At 43.3% G+C, this 24,768-nt stretch overlaps 1 protein-coding gene and 1 long non-coding RNA gene across 2 annotated transcripts; both read right to left on the minus strand.

Annotated features, from left to right (window-relative positions):
* Positions 1-649: 649 nt before the first annotated feature.
* On the minus strand, positions 650-10,942 carry LOC123984608. Its single transcript, XR_006828463.1, has 3 exons — positions 10,722-10,942; positions 9,277-9,380; positions 650-3,623 (listed from the first exon to the last, which is right to left on the minus strand). It is a non-coding gene; the product is annotated as an uncharacterized LOC123984608 (long non-coding RNA).
* Positions 10,943-18,413: 7,471 nt separating this feature from the next.
* Positions 18,414-24,382, minus strand: LOC123984607 (F-box only protein 38-like). Its single transcript, XM_046071572.1, has 5 exons — positions 24,202-24,382; positions 23,155-23,300; positions 21,996-22,099; positions 20,824-20,937; positions 18,414-20,645 (listed from the first exon to the last, which is right to left on the minus strand). Exons 1-5 carry the CDS (start codon positions 24,277-24,279, stop codon positions 20,467-20,469), a joined length of 621 nt encoding a protein of 206 aa, XP_045927528.1. The 5' UTR covers positions 24,280-24,382; the 3' UTR covers positions 18,414-20,466.
* Positions 24,383-24,768: the final 386 nt, after the last annotated feature.

The following is a 24,768-nucleotide window of genomic DNA, read 5'->3' on the forward strand; positions in this document are numbered from 1 at the left end:
TTGCAAGATACTGAACCCCAAATTTCCCCCGATGGCTGTACCATGTATGAGTGTGTGTGAATGCTAGTTTCTGTTCAGAGCACTGAGGCTCAGTGTGTGAATGGGTGAATGTGACATAATGTAAAAGAGCTCTGAGTGGTTGGAACACTAGAAAGGCGCTATACAAGTACAGAGCATTTACCATGAACAGTATGTATTTACTATAATACAGTATTTTCCATTAGCCTTCTCAACTCTCTTACTCAAAATGATGAGAGCCATTACAGAAATACAGTTGAACAGGCTCTGATGATAAATGCAGTATTTATCCAAGTGTGCATCTTACTCAGATGCTGTATTTATGATTCTATTTATTTATTCTGTTTTATTTTCCACATCACTCATAACTACTAATAAAGGCCTGTACTGTTACTGTCAGAAAGAATCAGATATCAGTCACAGGAGATATTTTACTGCACAACCAGTACTTGTACTACATGATCCTGAAAATACTTCTGTCCTTGTACTTCAGTAGGATTTTAAATGCTTGACTTTTATTGTAGTGGAATATTTTACATTGTGGTTTCTTACTTTTACTTACATTTTTTACACCCTGCTCTAACCCCAGACTGCAGTGTCCATATACAGTAAATGACAATGTATGGCAATATTTCTTTGTTTTGAATGTTTATTCAACAATGAGCAATAACACAGACGTTTCACATTGGAACCCCTCAGCGCTGAGGATGGGGGGGGAGGGGGGGGCATGACAGAAACAATAAGGCCTCGTTTTTCTCGTGTTCCTACACAATACATGTTTTCACACACATCACACATAATCCTCAAGACTTTACATGGAATTGTTGATAAGCCCCGCCCCCAAGAACAGTATTTCCAGGAATCCCCCTTTCTGATAGGTCAAGGGATTCCTGGGAAAACTGGACCCCAGGAGAGAGGAGAAGAAAACCAAGAGGTCATTGAGCACTTCCTCTTCTGATGGGATCCACCCACCACCATCATCATCATCAACCGTCATCACATCAACACCGCTGGGTCCCACTCCTCACACAACCAGCTGTGGTTTGCACACTTCCCATTTACAGATTGCACATTAGAAGCTTTGAAACGGTCACATCTTTATTTTGCTTTCCTTCTGATGGTGCCATGTCTAAAACCCTGTCACAGACTTTGGCAGACGGGGGTCATATTACTGATTTCATTTATCTGAAATTTGTAATGTTGAACATCATAGGAATAATTTTAAATGTGCCCTAATCCACATTTTGTGATAAATTCTACAACTTCAATTTTTGTGTCTTCTAAATACATAAAGGTAACAGAAACAGCTTTCCTATGAATGGATAAACTGATTGTGATCCACAAGGTGTCCTGTGGCCCTAACCTGAGCCTTGGAGACCTGCTGCAGATTGGGGATGCTGTTACCTGGCTCTGGATATGCTCAGACTCGAATTTCTGTCCTCCGTCCCGAGCTACAGTGCTTCATCTCAGACTACCAAATGACCAGAGATGCAGCACTGCACCGTGGGCCGCAGGGATGGTCCAGGAAGTCAACTGGAGAAAAACACAGGGACAGTTTAGAAACTATGTTCGTTACATCGGCTGCACACATTTTCTTTCTGACTCAACAACATGAGCACCACACAAACTGCAAGGTGCACACAAACGTCTTTGCAGTTGACAAAAAACCATCACACCAAAGTTATTGATTTTAGCTCGTGAACTCAGGTGAGTCAATCAGCTGACGTGACTCATAACGAAGTGAACTCACAGGTGAAGCTAAAGCTAACGTCAGAGCGATACAAGTGACATGATGTGAACACAGAATAAACACATCTCTCTAAGCATCATGAAGGACAGGTTATTCTAAAGACAGAGGAAACATCAGACTAATCTGACCAATCAGATCAGCCTCACATGATGGGAACGTCTTCATTTACACCTAAGACACAGTTGAGCTACATTTCTGGATCTTTCTAACACTCCAGAAACACTTGTAGCATTCAGAACAGCTTTACTGTCAGACCAATGTGTTCATCAGGGTCACCCATGGCCACCAGCTGAGACGTGTTAATCTCACAATCAAGCTGTTCTGAATACTACAAGCTTAGGCCTCTTCAGACTTTTCCCTTCTCCATGCACCTTGCAGGGACGGGACGTTGTGCTGGAAATACAGACTCTGCCTCTACAGTCTTTCTAACACATTGGAAATATCAGTCAAAGCGGGAGATGAACAAGGACATGAAAAGGTGTGTGTGTTGTGTGTGAGACAGAGAGATAGAGGGTACAGCACAAGCATTCTTGTTGGGGAGGGGTAAACAGGAAATGACTTTAAAGCCCAGTAGACCTACATAATGCCAACTTCCTGTCCTGCTGCTGCTCCCTCTGCCTTTCCACACGCACTCACAAATTAAATGACTCTGCATGCGTGCGTGATACTCACCCCTCTACTACATGCTGCTCTCTGACATCTGAAACACAACACACATACTTTAAGAGACACTGCAGACACACACATGCTGAGGAACAGATCACGCATGCCCTTCATAACCACTGGCTCTCTACTGCTTCCTTTCACCCAGGAGCATTTACTCAAATACTAAGTACAGTCTCTGCTGCTTTACCTGGCTGTTTTTATGTTAGGAGATGCAGATGTAGCACCCAATAATGTAATAAAATGTCCTATATTGTAATAATAAGAAAATCCCCCCATCATAATCTGTGGGGGCGCAATTGTGAAAAGCAAAAAAGTTTCTACTTTCAAATGAAATGACCCACCTGAATGGTATTACATCATCTGTAAAAATGTTATTATAATGTTATGTAATGGAGGCAGAAATGTTAGTGGCAGATGTTTGGTATAAAGCATAGATCTCCAGAATGTCAAAGTTCCAGCTTCATGACAGAATTTCAAAAAGAAGACAACAAACTACAACTCAGACACTGACTGAGCACAGAACAAATTCAGGTTCTAATCCATCTGAAGATTCAGATGAGAGAACGCACAGGGACAGAGCTGTGAACACCTTCGTGTCACAATCTGAAGACTTGAGAATGTGAGTTGAGCCTGACTTACCAGGGCCTTCATGCAAACTCAAATCTCAACTACAGATGGATTTGTATCATGCAGATCAGAATCTGGCGCTTCTGTGCAGTTTCACAAGAGCTCACTGAATGGTTTGATAAGTATGGAAGTAATATGTTAAACAGCGCTCTCCACCACCATCCAAACACCTCCAGAGACTCGGCAAGTCACGAGCACTGGAGCTGTTCTGCAAGCTGGTGGTGGAACAACACCTTCCTAACACATCTGATGTTGGTACAGCTCCTGTATTTTTCTGTTGTTAATGTGGGACAATATCGCCCAGAGTTACTGTAATATTACAGCTAAAGCTCTGAACTCAAACCCTGAGCAGAGGCCGTGGTGGATATGGCTTCCTGACTGTGACCTGAATAGATGAGAAGATAAAAAGCTTCTATGGGAGTGTTTCTGGATATGTTTATAATGTACAGATATTGTTGTTAAAGTGCCAACCGCTCTGTAGAGTCTTGAAGTTGTTCTCTCTTACCGCTTGTGCAGACTGCTGGATCTCCAGCTGTGATCTCCATTATCTCAACAGCAACACCTGATGAAAGAGCACAGGGAACAAAGCTTACTTTACTGTCTGATTACACTCTTCTCATGGGCTTTCAATGTCCCCTGAGCAGCAGCCCTGACACTCAAACAGAGTTCCTGATTTATCAGAGAGAGAGGAGACAGAGAGAGCGACATATAAAGACAGAGGGAAAGAAAGAAGCCGGGTGTTTTCCAGGAATGCTCTGACTCTGCTGGGCTGGAAACTTCCAGTCTGCCCATATAAGGCCCGAGCCAGCCTTTTACTTTGGGGATCATGGAAAATGGGATTGCTGCTTTGGATAAACATTCCCTCTTCCAGTCTGCGATCGCTCCCACTGATAGTCTGTCACCCCCTCCCCCCTCCCTTCCCCCCTCCTGCCTACATACATTCCCTTTTCTAGTCACAGTGGGGAGAGACTCACTTAAAAGGCAGCAGAGGGAGAGGAGGCCTTTATCTCACTCCGGCCTTCTCCCTCTGCTCTGGGCTCAACAAGTCCATATTAAGAAGGAAGACTTGCTCTCTCTCTCTTTCTCACGCACACGCACACTCAGAGAAAGTCCCACACTAGGTTCATGTCTCGAGGTCTGTCTGTCAGGAAGTGTTGCCCTCACTAAACTAAACCAACAAACAAACCTGCCCTCTCCCAGCCTGACTGTGCGCGCCTGCGTGTGTGTGTGTGTGTGTGTGTGTGTGTGTGTGTGTGTGTGTGTGTGGTACATGACATCAAGCTTCAAGCCTGCATCCTGTTCCCCGAGTTTCACACCACAGGCATCACCATCACCACCCTTGATTCAAATGCACTTGGTTGTGTGTGACTTGTTAATATGTATTCTGGCCAGCTGCATCAGATTAAACTCAAAGCGTCTTCATCCACGAAGACACCTCCAAGACCAAGCAGGATGAAGATTTAACCAGCAGCTGGTCTATATTCTATGTAGTTCAACATTTTGGAAATCTGCTCATTCTTTCATTGTGGAAAGAGAAATGTGAGGAGCAGAAATGATTGGGATTCAAACAGACATCTATAACACCACAAAGCCCACTTACTAACGCGAGTTAGGTTCTGGAACTACTGATGAAATGTTTATCCAGCACTTCTGAATTGCGTCTCCGGCTCTCTCTCATCTCTCTCTCAGAAAGAAAGCAAAAAAGCACATCTGCCAAAATGTTGACCTATTTCTTTAAATCATTATTTAAGAAGGAGCTCTGTTATTAGTTCTTTTGCCATAGAACAATTTGTCATTTGTAAATCAGTTCAGATTTCCAGATTTCTCATAGGGGGAAACTTTCACATTAAACCCCTTTCTGCTAGTAACCAGAGACCAAAGCCCGCATTCACTCAGGGTCTCCAGAGCTGGCCCTTGAACAAACCAGGTTTATCATGTCAGAGCAGCTGCTGAGCTGCTGTGAGGGGCCTGAAATATCTAGCAGCTGCTGGGGAAATGCAGCTTTCCTTTCTGCAGTGGGGATAATGAAAAAGTACAGTGCTACCACAGAAGATAAAGTCAGCTTAGGTTTAACAGAATTGTTAAATTCCCATTCTTTGGAAGCAGGTCCTGATACAATTTCATTTTATGTCCAGAAATGACTCATTTTACACTAAGTGGATTTTGTAATGTGGAAAAAGAATATGGGATGATCCTAAGGTATGACTGAATACTAATTGTCTTTTGAATGTCATTACCAAAATCTGCAGAATAATGATATTAAAGTCAAATATGAGGAACATTTAAACATACATTAACTGTAATATGAAATCATCTGACCTTTGTGCTATAGGCTTACTGATTTTTCATGTTCCACCCTCATATAAATCTACATAATATTCTTTGTATCTGCCAAAGCAATACAGAATCTGTACTGTGTGTGGTACAGTGTGCAGATGGGAAGTCAAACGTGGGGAAGCCATGGCAACCTATCACTATGACACAGCAAACCTCTCACATACCCCAAAACACACACACTCCTTCAAGCTAAAAATGATGTCATAGATTTTTCATGATGTTGCTTCCCATTGTCTGTCGTAGTCATAGTGATATTTTGTAGTCTGATAGCATTCCTAAGCAGCTGATGACTGTTGGTTGTGTATTTGATCCACTTTGACATTAAAAAGAAGTATCAAAATGTTGAAGCTCCTATGTGTTACTGACTTTGGCAACTCCTAGTGGAAGCATCAAAAAAAGACACTGCATCCACAACAGTGTACAGCTGCAGAAAGGTGTTCCCCCCACTGGACAAAATATCAGAGACAAAATAGACAAAAAGGTTTGGATGAACCAAAAATGAAATTCCCTTCATTCATCCCTATTGTACATGATTCTATACCAATCAAACTTAGACCCCAGGGGGTCAGGTGAGTTGGGATACTGAACTGAATTCTGTTGTTAAACAGTGAACTGCAATCTACAGTTTTCCTTCGGTCCAGTTCCAGCTCACCCTCAGTCTGCCTTCAGTTTGCATTAAAGGACAAGTTCACAACAAACCTGTATCCAGACTAAATCTACACACATCACAGTCGCTATTACAATTCTCTTTTTAAAAATGTATTCCATAAAGTAAAAAGCCAAACATTTCAGCACTTTGTATTTCATGTTGTGCCAGAAAACCTATTTAAATCAGAGCATGAACTCTCAGTGATGGAAGGATGTGACATAGTCTGACTGCAGGCTGCCAGCCCTGTGTGTGTGTGTGTGTGTGTGTGTGTGTGTGTGTGAGCATGCATGTGTGTGTGTTTGGACAGACTGTGATAACAGTCAGAGCCATCTCTCCTGTTGAGCCAAACATTGCCTAATATGGTCTTCTTTCTCTTTCCCCTTGGCTCTGTAAATCACACACAGGAAGCCCTCTCTCCATTTTCCTCCGTCTGTCTGTCACACACACATACACACACACACACACACACACACACACACACGCACACACAGTAATGTGAAAAGTTTAAGTGAAAATGAGGATAACCTTACATTTATGCAGAGTCACCAAACAAATTAAATACAGTCCGATTTACTGGTCCAGCGACTGAAGATGTGAACACGGTGTCAGAGAATAGAACATGATCTAAACACAAAGGGACGTAAAAGTCACTGTTAAAGTGGCGCTTAACATTAATAACCAAACATGGTCATGCTGAACTGAGAGGAACACTGGAGCCTGATCAGTTAAAGCAGGAGTGTGTCGATGGTGGGAAGAACATGAGGCTGTTATGAGGGTGGTAGGGGGTACTGAAAAGAATTCAGTGCTGTAAGGACTTGGGGAGGCTTCCCGTGGGAGAAAAACGGACCCAGATGGAGAGTTGTAATCGACCTAGGGAAGTGGTTCCCAACATAGAGGTTGGGGCCCCAGGAGGGCTCTTACAGTTAGAAGAACCTGAGGAGTCACCAGATGATCAAGATAATAAGAAGGAAAATAAAATGTTCTGTTACTGAGAAGGAAAAAACTATGGAGGAAAAGGAAAAAAAACACTCTTTGGTTTACGCTGACCTGTAATGCAGGGTCACCAGTAGACACGGCTTCATTTTAAGGGATCACAAGCCATAAGGGGCTGAGGGGACTGACAGGGGCCTACAGGGTGTCACTAAGACTTTGTCTTAGACATGACAATAAAAAAAATGTGCAAGACAATATATACTGTATACATTTATTAAAACAGCTGCTGCAGATGACTTTTGGTTGGCTAAACCAAAATGACACTTTGACACTCATCTCGTCAAGTCACTTTTGTCTTTGAGTGTAGAAATCCAGTCCAGAGGAAGTCAAGGACGGAAGCCCTTTCATCAGTGTTGGAGGGATTGTCAGCAGGAAGAAGGACTGGACATACTGCGCATACCGCAGCTCCTACATTAGCTGACAGATCAAAAAGGTCAGAAAGGTTGTTTACCTTCACATTATGTGACTGACAGCAGGAAGTTTCTATAGCAGACCGTTACACTGCTACAGTGAATGGAGGTTCCACTTGTTTTCAGAGAAGTAACTAGAAAACACTACAATGAAGAGAATTTAAGATGAACATTGCAGGGACAAACACCATACACCATATGAACAGCTTTAAATGTCTTAAAATGCTACATGTGAAATATTGTGTGGGAGTTGCACTTTAAGCTGAAGCACTAAAATGGTGTCAGCTGAAGTATATTATGCAGTGAGAGGAGCAAGGGGTTAAAGCATTTTTGCTGAAAGCATTTAAAATGTAAGCTCTGTAGGCTGTTGAGTGTCATTCTGTACATAAGTGCTGAAAACAGCTGCACTGAAATGCGTCACACACACGTCACACACACGTCACACACACGTCACACAGAGTCACGTGGTAAAATGAGGACCTGTGCAGACTGGCCGTCAGAGGAGTTCATCTTTCTCTCTATCTCTTCCTCCCACTTCTCTTACCTTCCATAGGCCTTTCTTCCCACCCTACCCTCCCTTCTCCCATGTGAAATTGAGCCTGGGAATGGTGGTCTCTTGGTCCCAGAGGGGGCCTGGTGTGAGTGTGTGTGTGCAGGGGGTTATGTGAAAGTCCTCCTAACCTTGTGCCCTTAAGACTTTTGACTGCTCAGTAAATAAATACAGCATTTCCTCCTCTCCTCCCTACATACACTTTCTCATGTCCGTCTCAGTCCTCAGCAGCTCCTTGCTGCTGGGCGACTACAGTACATATTTTATTAGCTGGACTTTGGGAACAGGGACCTCAGTATGAAGCTTTGTTACATTCGTTAGCATTAACCTCCTCAACCCTGTCAGACTCACCAGCCAGCCTGTCAGTATAAGCAGCCTAGAGCTAACTTTAGCGGTACTTAAGAGGAAATATAAGAGGAAATGAGGATTCAAGAGCATAACAAGTGACAGCCACACTGTTCCATGAGCCACTAACAGAACAAGCACTCCTACCCAAACAGCGGTTTGTCTCTGCTGGTTTAAAGCCACCATTTACAGAGCACTCAAATGTTTCCACAAGAAGTCAGAGATGCACTGTTGCATTAACCCTGCTGTCCAGTCCTGTTCAAACAAACATGTGTGGGCTTACATTGCTGTCTTTTTAGTACCAATTGAAATTTTAAAGCATCATAGTGAGGACATTTAATAATAATGTTTTGCTTTCAAGCTTCAGGTTAGAATTATGTTGAGGTTAGGTTTAAAACAATGCGCTCTACAGCCCGAGGTTGTAGCATGAGGTGCAGGCACAGGTGAAATGAATTCAAACACTTCACTAATGATCACAATCAAAGTCGCTTTTTAAAAAAATATGCTGGTTAGTCCCTGCGATGGACTGGCGACCTGTCCAGGGTGTGCCCCGCCTTGCGCCCAAAGTCAGCTGGGATTGGCTCCAGCCCCCCCGCGACCCTGTACGCAGGATAAGCGGTTGACGATGGATGGATGGATGGATGGATGCTGGTTAGTCTTTAGTGGTGGGAGACATTCATTACAGTAAGGTTTGGGTTTAGGCAGCTCATTGTGATGGTATTGACCAGGGTTATGGGGTCAGGAATGCATTGATGAGGACATCAGTATAGAAAGACAGATGTGTGCGTGTGCGTGTGCGTGTGCGTGTGCGTGTGCCTGTGCGTGTGCGTGTGCGTGTGCGTGTGCCTGTGCCTGTGCCTGTGCCTGTGCCTGTGCCTGTGCCTGTGCGTGTGCGTGTGCGTGTGCGTGTGCGTGTGCGTAGCTGTCCTACCTGGTCTGTGACTTCCACACCTCCTGATTCTCCTCTTGGTTGAACTCCCACTGCTTACTGTACACACTGTGGCTGGTGCAGATCTGGTGTCAGTCATTGCCAGCCTGCTGTGTGAGATGAGACGCTGTGTGAGATTGCTGTCAGCCATACTGCACACTGTTGCTCTGTTTTTACCATTTAAGGACAGCACCCCACCCTGCCCCGCGTTGCAAGCATAGATTTGATTTTTTTTTACATAACTGGCTGAAACTGTGGGTCAGTGGCCAACCTCTGACACCTTAAAACAAAGTAGTGTCAACCGCGAATCCTCGTCAGAGGATGCATGTGTCTAATGTTAGTGATAGTAGTAGTGTAGTGAAAGAAACATTTTTCCTTCTCAAACTGTTTTTAAACAGTTTTAGGGCATTTACATTATGCACAAGCAAATATGCAAAGCTTAGAACACATTTCAAAGTCCTCATCCTGTCCATCTTCTCAAGAGCCGTAGATTTATCTGTCAAAGCTTTTGTTGAGTCCTAACCTAAAAGGTTAGTGTGTGAGCTACTGCTCTAAATAAGCACTCACTATGAGTGACAGTGACTTTGTGGCCATGTAAATGGATGAGTGAAGACAATAAACTGATGTCATTACCATGTAAGAAATAAAACTCCAGACTGGTTCTAAAGGCACAAATGATGTGGTCCAGAAGGCGGTCCTGTTACACTCTCAGTAAACACTGCAGCAGTGACTTTCACTCACTGACACACCTTCAGCCAGACTGGAGGAACAGAGCAGTGAGTGGGCCTTAAACATTTCTGAAGCAGACTTACTTGACTTTACCCTGTCCGCTGAGCATTTATCAAAGCATACCATGTTGGACTTCTCAATACACTGTTCTGACCCTCCATGTCTTTTGGTTTGCATTTAGTTTGCTACAGTCTAAAAATTTGCACTGATTTAAAACTTAGGTAAGGTCATCCATGTCAAGCCCCCCACACACTGTGTGCCAGCAGCAGTCCTACTGGTCCACTGCATGTCACTGGGCTCACTTTGTCCTAATTTTCTGACACTGTTCAAATCTGTAATTTAGCCATCAGTGGACGCGCCTAACAGATTTCACAGTTTTGCTCACAATTGTTAACATTCGTCTAGGATCAGCCAGAATCACACAGAGTGAACAGCCTTCAATGGACATCAATACATGATTTCTTGGCGTTGTAATGCTGTTTCTAATGAAATTTTCAAAACCCATACTTTGACAACATCTACTGTAAGCATGATGAGCATTATGTTTATTGTGAAGGATGACCTGACTCACTCAAGTTTCAAGTTTCTGGGTTGATAGCCTGGACGATAGAAAAACTCATTTAAAATGGAATAAAACGCGGTGTGCTTTGATCTCATGTAGCCTATAGGACACAGTAAAGGATTCAAAAACACCAATAAAGGCATCTCTGTGATCATACCTGACTGAGTCCACTGCTGGGAGCTGTCATCTGCAGTTTCACTGCTGGACTGACGAGGTCTCTGCTGCTTGTCATCTCTGGCTCTGGTTTTACCGGGTCAAATGAACTGTCTGTCTGCTACAAGGCTGCTTCTGCAGTAGTGTTGAGCTGAGGAGCAGGTCCTGAAGCTCTCTAAAGCATTCTTTCAAAGCTTAAGTATTTTCACAGTCAGACTAGAGGACTGCTCACCAGTGTGGACACCCTCTGCACTCTGTGTGTCTCTTATGAAGCAGATGGACTGCCAAGCCATGCATTCCACTGTTACCTTGTATGGTCACTGGGGGGTGGGCCTTACACTAGGGAACGCCCCCTCTAAACATGACTGATTGGCTGATGTCTGAGGAACCAAGAAGCCTCAACTAGTGACCTGAAGAGTCTGTCTGGGAATGATGGAGGGACATGAGAGACAGAAAGATAAACAGAGAAGAGGAGGGAATGGGAGGGTTAGGAGTGGAGAAGGAGAAATAAAAGGAGACAGAAGCTGAGAAAGAAAGGGGATGTGACGAGAGAAGGGGAGGGTGCGGAGAAAGAGAGGAGGGAAGAAAGAATGAAGAGAGAAGGGGGCATTTTCACCAGTGAATGAAAAAAATGTTCATATTTCTTCTAAATTTGGGCTTTTTCGGCATTGAGCAGCTGGACTGAACAGCACGCTGAAATACCATGTGGAACCCATTACACTGCTGAGACACAGGCAGATGGGAGGGGGGGAGACAAACAGAAAGAGAGAGAGAAGGAGGGAGGGGGGAGAGAGAGAGAGAAGGAGAGAGGGAGAGACAAACAGAGAGAGCAAGAGAGAAAGAGAAAAGGAGGAAGACAGATAGAGAGAGGAGGGAGGGTGTATTGTTGAAGCTTTGGCAATATTGTTCATGCCAATAAATCACAGTCAGAGAGATGAAGACAGATGGACAGACATCCTGGGTCATTGTTTGGAGGTCTGTCCTCTCTCACATCTTCTGAAGATGCTGTTTTCTGCATGTTTGCCTTTACTCATTTAGCTGATGCTTTTATCCAAACAACTTACAACTGCTATACATGTCAGAGGTCACACACCTCTGTGTCTTGCTCAGGGACACATTGGATGTCTCACAGGGGGAATCGAACCCAGGTCTCCCACACCAAAGACAAGCATCTTCTCTATGCGCCATCACCACCCTGTAGTTGAATATGCAAACAGGAAACATGCGGGGACAGCTTTGTGACAGCCCGGCCCCGTCCTCCCCATGGACCGTGGGTACGGTTTGCAGCCAGTGGTTGTTTTTTGTTGAGTGGGAACTCTCGCTCATGAAGTTAAATGGGAACCGTCCCACTCAGCCTGTGTTTTCTTTGTCTCTGGTGAAACTCTGTCACATCTGAGGAAGTAACCCTGATGATGTCATAATGAGATCATCAGGGTTACAGGATGAATATTACGGATGTATGACACTGAGCCTGCATTACAGTACTCTAGCTTTATGAAGTGCGAAGCTAAAGGTGTCTGCTTCATCTGAGGTGCTTGTCAGGTCGCCGAGCAGCGCCTGAAAGCCCCTCCCCCGACACCTTTCCAACATCCCAATTGGGAGAGCTACGTTTGACAATATTTAAAATGTTCTCAAACCGACATCCCACCCTCTTCCACAGTGATTGAGAGACTGAAAGTGTGCTTTTTTTGTCGCCCCTCTCTCTGACGGCAGGCTTTCAGAAACTGTGTCTCCAGGAAGTCCTGCTGTTGTCTGGATGATGCAGAGCAGCACAAATCTGCAGCCAGAGGCAGATAGTGTTTGGTGATCGTATTAATCTGACACTATTTTAGTTTTAATCCTGCCATATCTCACATTGCATGATATACTGAAATGTGACACAGCAATGTAAAGATGCAGCACTGATGTAATCCTGCATAAACAGGCACACTACAGAGTTGTAATGGAGCAGTCTGATGCGTGTAGAGGTGTGTTGGCCTGTTCTGCAGCAGCCTGACTGATCACAGTAAACACAGTGGACAGTGTCTGCACTGTCGCTGCACGGCTCTTCTACAATCAGAGGTTGCAGAGTTGTCAACATGTGTCCCGCTGCCTTCAGATACTGCAGGGATTTCATGAACTGAAGTAGAAGCTGTTCATACAGTATGAAGCAGATACTGTAGAATCACTCACTCATTTAAAGGCAAATGCAGACTGGTTCACTAAAGTGATATGTAAATGTAAATGCTCCGTATTAGTATAGCACCTTTCAAGATTTGCAACCACTAAAAGCGCTTTTACACTACATCGCATTCACCATTCACTCACAGCTATACACAGGTGGAACAGCCGCCAGGGGCAATTCGGGGTTCAGTATTTTGCCCGAGGACACTTTGACATGCAGCCTGGAGGAGCTGACCTTCCGATTAACGGGCAACCCGCTCTACCTCCTGAGCCACAGAAGCCCCTAGTGTCCCTGGAAACTGTGCCAATGAGGGAAAATGAAACAGGCTACACTGGAACTATTGTCAAGATCTGGGCCAATCATTATTTTACTCTGAAACATGTCCAAAACAAGTCCAAGTCTATCCTTCCCATAAGCAAAAGTAGCGTGGGTGCATGGGGGCGGCTGACCTTGGGCCCCAGCTGGGTGGGAGGGCCCCCTACGTGAGCCGTGAATCTTATGTCAAGTGTTTGTAGACATGGCTGGACTTCACTTCCAAAACTAAAAAAAAATCTGTTCTTATCAAATGAAACAGTCCCTTCACTCCTGGTTTCAATGGTAAACCACCACAAGAATGATAATTACCAACAAAAAAACACTATGTTCTAAGCAGACACGTTTAAAAAAAATATAAATCATGAAGTAACATTTTTGTATTTCAAACAAATGAGAAACTTATTAGCGTGCTTCTACAATGATTAAGTAGGCTACGTAATTAAATCTTTTTTGTCTGTTTTAACAGTGTTTATTGTTGATATACAATCGGGAAGCTGCACATTTAAAAAATTGACCTGATTGGCTGTTTAGCTCCGGCAGCCACAACACAGATGGACTCAGGGGACTTTCAGAGTGAGTCCTGGGCCGGGGTCATTTAAACTTGGTATAAATTACTTGGTAGCAGGTGGACCCCGTGATGAAGTCCCACCCCCACTGCGTCTAGCTCCGCCCCCGGCAATTTCAAAAGTACTGTGGGACACAAGGAGCACAAGGAGCCCCACTGAGTCAAGAGTAGCTCACTGCAAATTCTCCTGAAAATGCAGTGCTGCCATGACCTTTGACCTACAGTAAATTGGAGCTCACTTTTGTTGTGTTATTGTAATGTGCTTGCTATCAGTTTGAATGGTGAATCCTTGGCTTCTATTCAAGCCCAAATATGAGCTGTCTGAACTATAATCTTTATTTTAACACTGTAACTAGGACTACCACAGACAGCAGCAAAAGGTGGAATACTGACCAGACCACTCCCCCTAGGCATATTTAAAGATGCATATTATCACATGATGAGGGCTGATTTGGTGCCGTGAGTTAGAATTGTAATCAATGTGGTAAAATGTTTCTGAATTGTCAGACGTCCATATTGGCCAGAACAGACACCACCTGGTTGGTCCATGTCCGTCTCACTTGCATGTCTGCAGAAGCCTTTCAGAAGCAGAGAGTCTGTTCTAATATAGCTCCAAGTTGTTTTGCTGAAAACAGGTATGCAGCTCATTTAGAAGTGGTACCAGATGCTTTGTGGCTGTACCTGACCGTGTTTGTACCAGCTCTGCCATCTTGTATCTGGATTACCTGAAGAGTAGAGATTATCAACAGGAAAACGTTCTTTCTGTTTTTAATTCTTCCCCTCTCTCTCAATTAAGTTAATAGAACCGTATTGCCGAAGCTTCTCTCTCTCTCTCTCTCTCTCTCAGTTCAGTTCAGTTCAATGAGCTTTATTGCCATGAATGTTGAAGTTAAACACTGTTGCCAAAATCATTTGCAGCAAAATCACAAAATTTCCATTTGAATATAACATAGCTAGAATTAATGCACTCATGACGATTCAGTTTATTCAGTTTCTCTCTTTCTTGCTACTTACTGACAAAGGAGAAATCTAGTTTTGTGGCATATGTGTTATGGCAAAGTCAGTGAGAAATGAAATACATTGTTTGAAAGGGTTCATGTTGGCTGAGAAACACACTACAGTCTCAGCCGTTTGACTTGGTAGATTCGGGCTCTTCATTAAGCATGAAGTCTTTGAGCTAAACCAAGTGATCTTCTGCTAAAGGAAGCTTGTATGACAGCTCATCTGCGTGTGTGTCCTCTCTGTTCCTGAGGCGCATACTAAAGATAGAACTATTTTATTTGGTTGGAATACTTGGATATTTAATATTTGGTTAGATATCTTGCGCTCATCAGTGCTCTCTCATTTATATTTTATTTGTTTTTAAAGATTTTTAATCAGGTATATTTATTTTATTCTTATTTGTGAGCATTTATGATCATCTTCATATTTTCTCAAATTCATATTAAGTCTATCCTACATGTTTTTAAACTTTATGTGCTTCTGCTGTCTGCCCCGGACCCTTTTTTTTTTTCTCTTCTGGTTAAATAAACTTTATGGACGGGTCACGTCACAGGGGTTTAAAATCTAGCACTAACATTAATCTGCAGCAATATTAAAGACCAACACGTTAGAGTAGTTCTCAGCAGTCAAACAACATTTCTGAATGTTTGCTTTATTAATATGGTATCTCCTGTTAAAGCAGATGTGAAAGAGAGAGAAGGGGGGCAGGTAGGAACCAGCTTCAGACTCCTCTCTGGCTGTTCTGTCTCTTGTGTCTTAATAAGGTAATGTTTGGAGATGGTTCACTGTTTACAGCAGCTGACAAGACTGGGCTATTAGTGATGGCAACCAAGCATGGACACACACACACACACACACACACACACGCTACCCTTTACTAAATGTACAATGAGTCCACATCAGGGCTGAACCTTATATAAATCTCCCCGAGTGTGTTTGCAGTCTTTTCCCTCATATGGAGAGGAGTCCTCCCCACTACACTGTGTAAACTAAGTCAACATCCACTCATCTGCTCCATGCAAAGTGAAAAACTACCACTTTTGAACAACTTCTTAAATGTGTGAGGGATGGGGAAAGCAAACAGCTAGGTATTATTTTCAGAAAAACAAACAGACTGAGGAGGAGGACTTTTTGGCCCTGAACTGAGCCTTCCAGGCAGAGCTTCCTTGGCTCTGTGGTTATAGGCAGGTTAATTTAGATTATGGGACAAAACCTGGTCTCGACTGGACAAAAACATTCCAGAGTTGGTTTTATGCAAGTACACTTGGTAAGATACATTCAGGGCACAATGCTCTTCCCTAACTCACTCAAGAAAGCTCCACCAAAGCTGCACACTCCTCTAAAGACATTTTCAAATATGAAGAAGAATCAATTTTATTGTCACATACAATTATCCACAGTACAACACACATACAAATTTGTTCTCTGCATTTAACATGTGCTCATTAGGAGCAGTGGGCAGCCACTGTGCAGCGCCCGAGCAGCAGTCAGGAGTTTAGGGCCTGGCCTTCACCAGTGGTCTGTTCTGGCGTCGAACCTGAAGATGACCCTCCAGTTGCCAAGCCAAGTCCCCACGGACTGAGCTAACGCCAGCAGAGTTGCCCTTTCACACATGCAGCACACAACGGGAGATTGTCCGTGTCAGACGCGTTCTCACCTAGAAATACTGGTAATAAAATGGTTTAGATGTGAATTCTCCAGCCAACATTTCACGCTCTCTTCACAGAGGGGCTCAATGGGACATGGTGCAATCCATTGAAAGTCGATGTTCCCAGTTGGAAGGACTACTCCCGACTTCTGATTTACGTGAGTCCCGGTGCATCTACTCAGGAACACATGGATGTCTGCAGCAAAATGATGTTTAAATGGTCATAGTTACTGAGGATCAATATAAATTCTCCCAGCACCGTTAGCGAAGAGAAACGGAGTATAGAGTCAGTCAACTGTCCTGCTTGCATGAACATAACGTTACCATAACAGCTCAAAGTTATGTAAACAAATGCAGAGCGTGCTTAATAGTGTGAACCACAGTCAGTAGCATAAAGTACGGGCCTCAGGAAAGCAGACTGCAGGTCGACCCTTCTCTAAAGTTGTAACTTGTTCTACTGTTTACTGTGTGCACCGCCATATTGCTGTGGCAGATCTCAACTGAGTTTCTAACTTCAATGACCATTCCATTGCACTTTTCAGAGGTCAATTTTCAGGAGTTCCGAGTACAGTGGATCGCAGCATCAGCCTGTGCACTAGGGAACTGGCAGGATGTCCACCTGACTTGGACACTTGCATTCATACATATAGCTCCCTCCGGGTAATGTCTAGATAAGTTAAGGGTTGCAGAGTATGTGTGAAAGGGACTTAAATCAGTCCTTTCAGCAAAAGAAAATATTAAGACATCCACATCAACAATCAGCGACAGCCATTTGTGTCATTAAATGTATGATGTTGTAGCTCTACTTATGTCACTTTTTGCACTTCATCTTTGATATATGTTGATACATGTACGCCATTTAAATTTGGTTTGCATAACAGTACAGCAGCTTGTCAAACAGGCCTCTAAGTCTCAACCCTAATGAACATCAGAACAGCTCTGATGGTATAGTTAAAGTCAGCTGGGTTGTTTTTATCTTGCTCTCATTTTGATAAGGAAGTCTGTAAATAGCAGATTAACAACTTCTCAAATAACAGAAGAAGAAAGCTGGGAGTGTACATGGCATCATTGATTGCACATTTAAGATGTTCAGAACATGAATTTAAGAACAAAAAGAAGGTCTCTAAGGTTCCTCATGCCATCAGTATACCTCATTCAAGTAATGACAGGCAGAGAAAATAGGTATTTTCCAAGACGGAAGATGTGTCTGAGGTCTCCGAAGAGACACACTGAAACATTTGTCCTTGCACCTGATGAGCATTATTAAGGACACAGCTGTGTGCTCCATCAGTAGTGGTCTACAGTGACTTGTCCTCTGAGAGCATCAACCCAAAGCTAAGGTGCAACCCACTGTATAGTGTTGTGTGAAGCCTGCACGTTCAGTCAGCATCCCACTTTCCTCCTCTGACCTCGAGCTGTGATTTTTCTTTACGTTAACCAACCATGACACGGACTCTTTAGAGATGATCCTATGACTAAACGCACTAAAGATCAGAGGAGAGCACTTGCTGTGTAGAAACAGAGGAACTAACAGAAGCTGGTTAGTGTCACAGAAAGTCCAGTGGAACAGCAGGAGGCTGTGCAGGCTGACAGGAGGTTTACATTCACTGACGGCAGCCGAGAAGTGTGTGTGTGTGTGTGTGTGTGTGTGTGTGTGTGTGTGTGTGTGTGTGTGTGTGTGTGTGTGTGTGTGTGTGTGTGTGTGTGTGTGTGTGTGTGTGTGTGTGTTACACAGAGTAACGTGCGACTCTGTCTTGCTGTACTCCAACTTGTCAAAGCAGGAAGAGCAGAGATTAGAGCAGCCAGAATTAGAACAGTGTGTCCAGGTAGATCTGCTCTCTGTCTGCTCCATTATGCTCCGTAACTTTATCATGACAGTCTCAGTCTAATGATCTGATAACAGTGCAGAGAGATTTTACTTTTGACCCATCAGATAGCCTAATATTAGAATCTAAAAATACAGTGGTAGAGAATCAGAAAGGACGACATGTAACAACAGAAGTTATTTCCATGTTATTTTATTTTTCAGTATGTGAAATAGTCTTGTTCTTTCCTTATAAACATATAAACACCATGGAAGCATGTGGTCATCCATGACATCTGTACACAATACACAAACAGAAGGCTGGACTCTGCAAACTCAATTTTAAACATTCACTGTGAGTTCACCTTTCTCAACCCAAACCCTTTGCCATATTTGAGGAGAACCCACATCCTGACCCCAGAACAGTCAGTCTGCAGTCATACAGGGCAGAGCTGGCCAAATAAATGACCAATGAAATCCTTTCCAAGCAAACCAGTTCTGACTCCTTCAAAAAGCTGGAGCAAAAGGCATTTCTCAAGGCTTTAACAGGTGCACTTCATGTTACACCTCCTTATAGTAAAGAGGCTGAGGGCTGAGCCCAGGATACTTTAGATAGGACCATCACCATCTGTCAGAATATTTCAATCCACGACAGACATCACACAGACTTGGAGAAGGAGAAGGCTGAGCAGTCAGCAGCTTCCTACGACATTACGACGTGTGCAGTCATTAGAGAAGAGCCTCTTGAGCGTTCGGCATGTGTTTGTCAGATTATCCTCAGCTGATGAGTTCATGTATGACAACAATGACTGAGATGGGAATAGAATAGAGCCACATAGAAAAATGAATGAATGGAGAACAAGTTAAGAATTCTGCATTTATTCTCAGAATTCAAACTCTTACTCAAATTTCACACGTACATTTTCCCACATGGTACTAGTCCTCACTTTTTTTAAACTTGCCAAAAAAACAAAGCTGCATCATCTGCATGGCCGGCCACCCAGGAAGATGTCATGTGTGTCATACAGATAGTGTAATTTCACTGTGATCATGATTGCGAGCGGACACTGCCGACGTCTCGCCTCAGCTGTCCTCTGGGCAGTCACCCTGTGTATTTAACCTGCTTGTGATGAGCAACTCACAACTGGATATTTCTCTCCAAGTTCCCTTTATGCTGCTTAGTGAGTGGTAACTGCAGCATCTCATCATGGCACGCTACATTTGCATGGAAGTGTTGTAATTTGTTTGCAGGTCAGGCTGGTTGAGTGAGAATTAAGTTAATCTGAGTCTTTATAAAGTCTGGCTCCCTGGCAGTCTTTATCCAATAGGCCTAACATGTGAGGAGGACTGACACTTCAAGAAAAGCAGCTGCAGGGATGTTAATCCACAACTGCTCCATATTTCTCCCTCTCCATATGGTCTGAACATCTCTTTTCCATTTAGTGCTTGCTGAGGTAAAATGCAAAACCACAACACATACCGTCCACCAGCAAGAGCCATCAACGCTTCTGCATGTTCACGGAAACAAATGTACTCCAAAGGGAAACTTAAAACCGAAAGAAAAAGCATATTTTCTTTGACATTTGTGTCTAAGGCCATTTCTGTCTGATTGGTCACATGTGGAACAGAGGTAGGCAGACTGGACAGAAGAAAGATCAGACCGACACTGCAGCACCGTCCTTCTCTGCATGTGTTCTCAGGGCTAACATGATAGACAAGAAAAGCAGCATGAAGAGCCAGGCCTTTATTCCTAAGCAGCTAATGTTTTCATAGACTAAATGAAAATGTACTTTCTGCTGAATTTACTATTTGAGCTGTAATTTTCACCACCTCAATGTTTTTGTCCATTTACTCTGCTTTTATTTGAGGATTTGACAGTATGCTAGGGCGCTCCTGCTTTTACATGCCTTAGGATTTTGCCTAAATAATTAGAAAATCATATGTGTGATGAATCTTCTCCAAATGTTTTCAAAATCCTAAATGTATTTTCCCTCATGGAACTTAAAGGTTTTGGCCACTCCCATTCATCTTTGGCAGCGCCTCCCGGTGCCCTCACCTGCAATTATTCCTTCTCCATGAAGCTAGCTGAGATATCATGTGCACGTCAGTGTGCAAGAACACAGCTCTGACCTGCAGATTACACATGTCTCGCTCTGGGTATCCACAGTCAGGAGCTCAGGCGGTGCTGCAGCAAGCCTGTCATCTGCTGGGACCCCTCTGCACGTGATGACAGAGGAGGGGTTTGTGGAGTCTAGATGTAGTCATCGTCCACAGGCTCTCCTGGCGTATCACAGTGATGGAGGAAGAGGACCACCACTCTCTGAAACACTCCTCTTTTGCTCTGCCGGCGCTCTGAGATCTCTTCCCCGATGGTCTCCATGCAGATGTCAGCTGACAGCTGGCCTTTCCGCCGCGGGGCGTAGATGGTGGCTAAGATGTGACACAACAGAGAGGACAACATTTCAAGTGCTTATATGATCAGGCTCTGTCCTGGTCTGTCACAAGGACGGCTGTAATAACAGGTAAAAACTAAGAATTGTGTACATTTAGAGAACAACCACATGTAGTGACTGCGGATTAGACAGACGGATGTATTGACTGCACTCACTGCTTTCATCGTCCTCAAAGTCATAGCGGGCGTAGCTGTTGGGATCAGCTGCTCTCAGAGTCCTCAGCCAGGGGAAGTCTGTTATCATGCTGTAGGGAGCTCCATCCACCACTCCTGAACAATAACATCATAGAAGACGGTTAACTTTAAAGAAGGAACCTCACTTCTCACGTGTCTCCAGTCTGCCAGCTGGTTGCCTGCTTTGTTTGAAGTATAATCGTCCTAGTTAACCCGTTTTGTTCGGGCTGAAAACCAGAACTACTTCTTCATCCTCTCTTTCGTCCACGTGATGCATCCAGAAGATTTGTAGCATGATGGAATACATCTTCCACAAGGTGCACTGCTTGGTATCACTACAGCTATGGTGTAGCATGGAGAAACGGCGGATTTCTTTGAACTAATTTACTTGTTAAATAACTGATTTTTATCACAAGTGAAAATGCTACTTTAACTCCATTTTAAAGGTGTAAAAATGAACATTGACAGTTCTGTACAGTCTCTTTAGCACACTGGTTTGAAATGATGACACAATGACTGATGTTAAAGTGCTGACTCTTAGCTGTAAGAGGTGTTTGACTATTGGGTGAACGCTAGGCTTTTTTTTTTCTCCCCCATGAGCCGATATTAAGGCGATTTTAACTAACGTCACTGTCAGAACTAAGATGACATAAAAACTGTCTCAAGAATCTGCACCACACTGCAGTATTTCCCATTCATTGATTTATCTGTGGCGACAAGACACACCACAATATCAATGCTGACCACCACATACTATTTACTGTGAGTAAATTCATAATTCATTGCGTGCTGAGCGCTGCACATATATTCACTCAGTACCTCCGCTTGTTCGTCCCCTCTCGCTCTCAAACACATTGAAATGGAGCCGTCTGTATAAAGAAAAACTAAAGCATTCAAGTTAGTCTTTTTTTCTTAACACAACGCTGTCAATGTCGGAGACCCACCTTCAAATAAGGATGTATGCATGTAAGGAGCCTGGCTAGTAAGGATAGCTATGTCAATGTTAGAATACAGCCGGGTTTGTTAAGGTTGGCACGCTGTACATAGCTGCTAGTCAATATCAATTGCACGCCCAGGGTTTGGCTGGTGTGCAGGTCTACCTTCAGTGGTAATCTACAAATCTGTGGGGGTTAGTGTAGGTGTGACTGTGTTACCCTCCAGTGTATAGATGTCCCTGCCCCAGGGGTATTTGGGATACTTCTTCACATCCTCGTCTGTCCTGGTGGCCTCCGGGAAGAACTCATACTTGATTAACTCTCTGTGAGAGACGGAGACACGCAGGCATCAGTTTGTGACAGGTCACGGTCAAACTAAGATCTGGTCTCATACTTGCTCACTGACAATGTGAAAGGCTATGCATTTCATCAGACTGGAGTGGTCACTTTGTGGTTTGGATGCTGTTAACGCTGTCATTACTAATCAGCTGATCACAGTTTACTCACACAGGCTTCGTCTTTCTCTGGAGCTACAGCCAACATTTATTGTGCATTTCTTTCACAGGCACACAAAAAGTGTGATTAATCTTCAGACTTTTATTTATATCTACAAATAAAACCAGCCATTGTGCCAGCTGTAAACCAATCACTTTCACATTTGATTTCTTGTGTAACAAAAGCACATATAGTCTGTGGCCACTTTATTAGGTACATGTGTAAACCATATGATTACTCTGAGGTCATAGTTAAGGTGCTGTGGAGCAGGACTGCTTTATATTGAGGTGTTCCTATGTTTTTGTCCGTGCATTACACTGTACAAGCGTACCTAATTAAGTGGATACTGTGTGTACTTACACAAAAGTTCCCAATTCTCTACCACAGAACTTTAATGAGCTTGAATAAGACAAAGCATGTATTAAAAACCTACAGATGCAAAATTCATTCAACTTTTTTGAGCTGCACCTGTAATTTTTGACTTCCATCAAACTTTGCCATCGGGTTTTAAATCCAAAATAAATTCATGAAAAAAAGCTAAAGTTCTTTTCAAGATGCACCTGTATGTCCGGGAGGTTCACTTCTACACCATGCACCGCTATAACGATAACATGATGTAAATTCAGTATTCCGGATCCTGAGACTGCCTCTTTGCATCTGCACAGCAAGTGTGAACACACTGACAAGAGTGACCCAATTTGCAATTGTGTAACCATGACAGCTGCCGTCAACATAGTAAAAACAAATTACCAATCAATATTTCTGTTCAAAGCAGTTTCCTAGAAAAGCAGCCCAGAAGTTGTAGCTTTGAAAATCATTCCACTGTTTGGACAACCTCATTATGGTGGACTGCTCTGTTGCAGTTATCACAGATACTACTCACTGGCTGATGTTGGCTATGGTGTCCATCCAGCTGCGAATGCGAACCTTGTTGCGTATGTTTGGAGGGTTGCTGAACTCATGTACTATAGCGATATGATAGGGATAGGGCCCCTGGAAGAGCTGACGCTCCAGTGCTACAGAGTCAATCTGAAAAGGAGAGAGAAGTCTGTTTCCTGTGCCAGTAAAAGTCTCATTGAATTTAACAGAAGTAGAGAGACGGAGCGTTCCGGTGAGAGCAAAGAGAACGAGGGGAGAGGCGGAGAGATGAAGAGAGACAATCAGGTATTGGGAGAACAAATAATGGAAAGCATGGGAAATGCTTATCTACCTTCACTACATATGTAGGAGGTGTTTGCTTATTTTGCTGCAAAAAACTGATTTACCAACTAAAAGCAGCTCTAAATGTCTAACTGGTTGAAAGCTAGGTTGTTGGTGTCTGTCACTCAGGACTTCCACAGACTTCTAAATAAAAGTCTTAACAAATGATCTTCACTGGAAGACCATTAAAACCATACCCATCTCTACGAGCAAAGTGTTGTGTGACGTTCGATCTTAACCACACATAAAACATGCTTTTTTTTTTCTTGACAGTGGTGTAGAAAGTTAAACTAAAACATTCCTGATCGCTGTAACAGCAACTCATACATTTTAATGTCTGTTCTACAGATGCTGACAGTAGTAATTTGTAACAAACTACATTCTGAAAATAAATTTTGCGAGGCAAATAAAAGCATGTTTGAATTTAAACTGAATTCATTCTAGTTTACTTCTGCATTGTAGCACACAACCTTCATGCTCTAAAAAAAGGATGACAGAAAAAGTAATAATTGACCTTGTTTGCAGTTGGAGGGGTCCTATCAACAGTTTTACAGTCATCTCTTTTGTAATGGTAGTCTATGGGGAATATGCTTTTGGAGCGTTTCTCATTTCAATACCACACGTGGCCACTGAGACAAAATGGCAGCACCGTGGTATCCAGCTCTCTAAATACATCCATGGTTAGGATTCGGTTACTAAGGAAACTGAGATAACATCACAGATTACCAACCTGGTGCATAGGCCGCATGTAGATGATGCGGTTCCTCTCAGGGGGCATTTTCAGTATCTGATCCAGGACCTGTTCCATGTCCAGCTTCTTACACTGAGCATAATCAAACCTATTGACTATGGGGGCACTTTCTACTCGCAGCTGCTTCAAGACCCGACATCTGGTGGCTACAGAGAGGGAGGACACAGAGACTATAAGTCTATACCGCTTTCATACAAAACCCTGTACTGAAGCGTGGTAATGAACACTCATTCTCCCCATGTTTCATGGGTTACTGGACCTGAATATACAGTGGATAGAAAAAGTCTACACACCCCTGTTAAAATGGCAGGTTCTTATGATGTAAAATAATGACAAAGATAAATCATGTCAGAACTTTTTCCACCTTTAATGTGACCTATATTGTGAACAATTCAATTGAAAATCTAAGTGAAATCTTCAAGGGGGAAAAATGGAAAATAAAAACCTTACAATAACCTGGTCGCATAAGTGTGCACAACCTCTTATAACTGGGGATGTGGCTGTGTTCAGAATTAACCAATCACATTCAAACTCAGGTTAACTAGA

The sequence above is a fragment of the Micropterus dolomieu genome, linkage group LG16, assembly GCF_021292245.1.
Source record: "Micropterus dolomieu isolate WLL.071019.BEF.003 ecotype Adirondacks linkage group LG16, ASM2129224v1, whole genome shotgun sequence".
Classification (NCBI taxonomy): Eukaryota; Metazoa; Chordata; class Actinopteri; order Centrarchiformes; family Centrarchidae; genus Micropterus; species Micropterus dolomieu.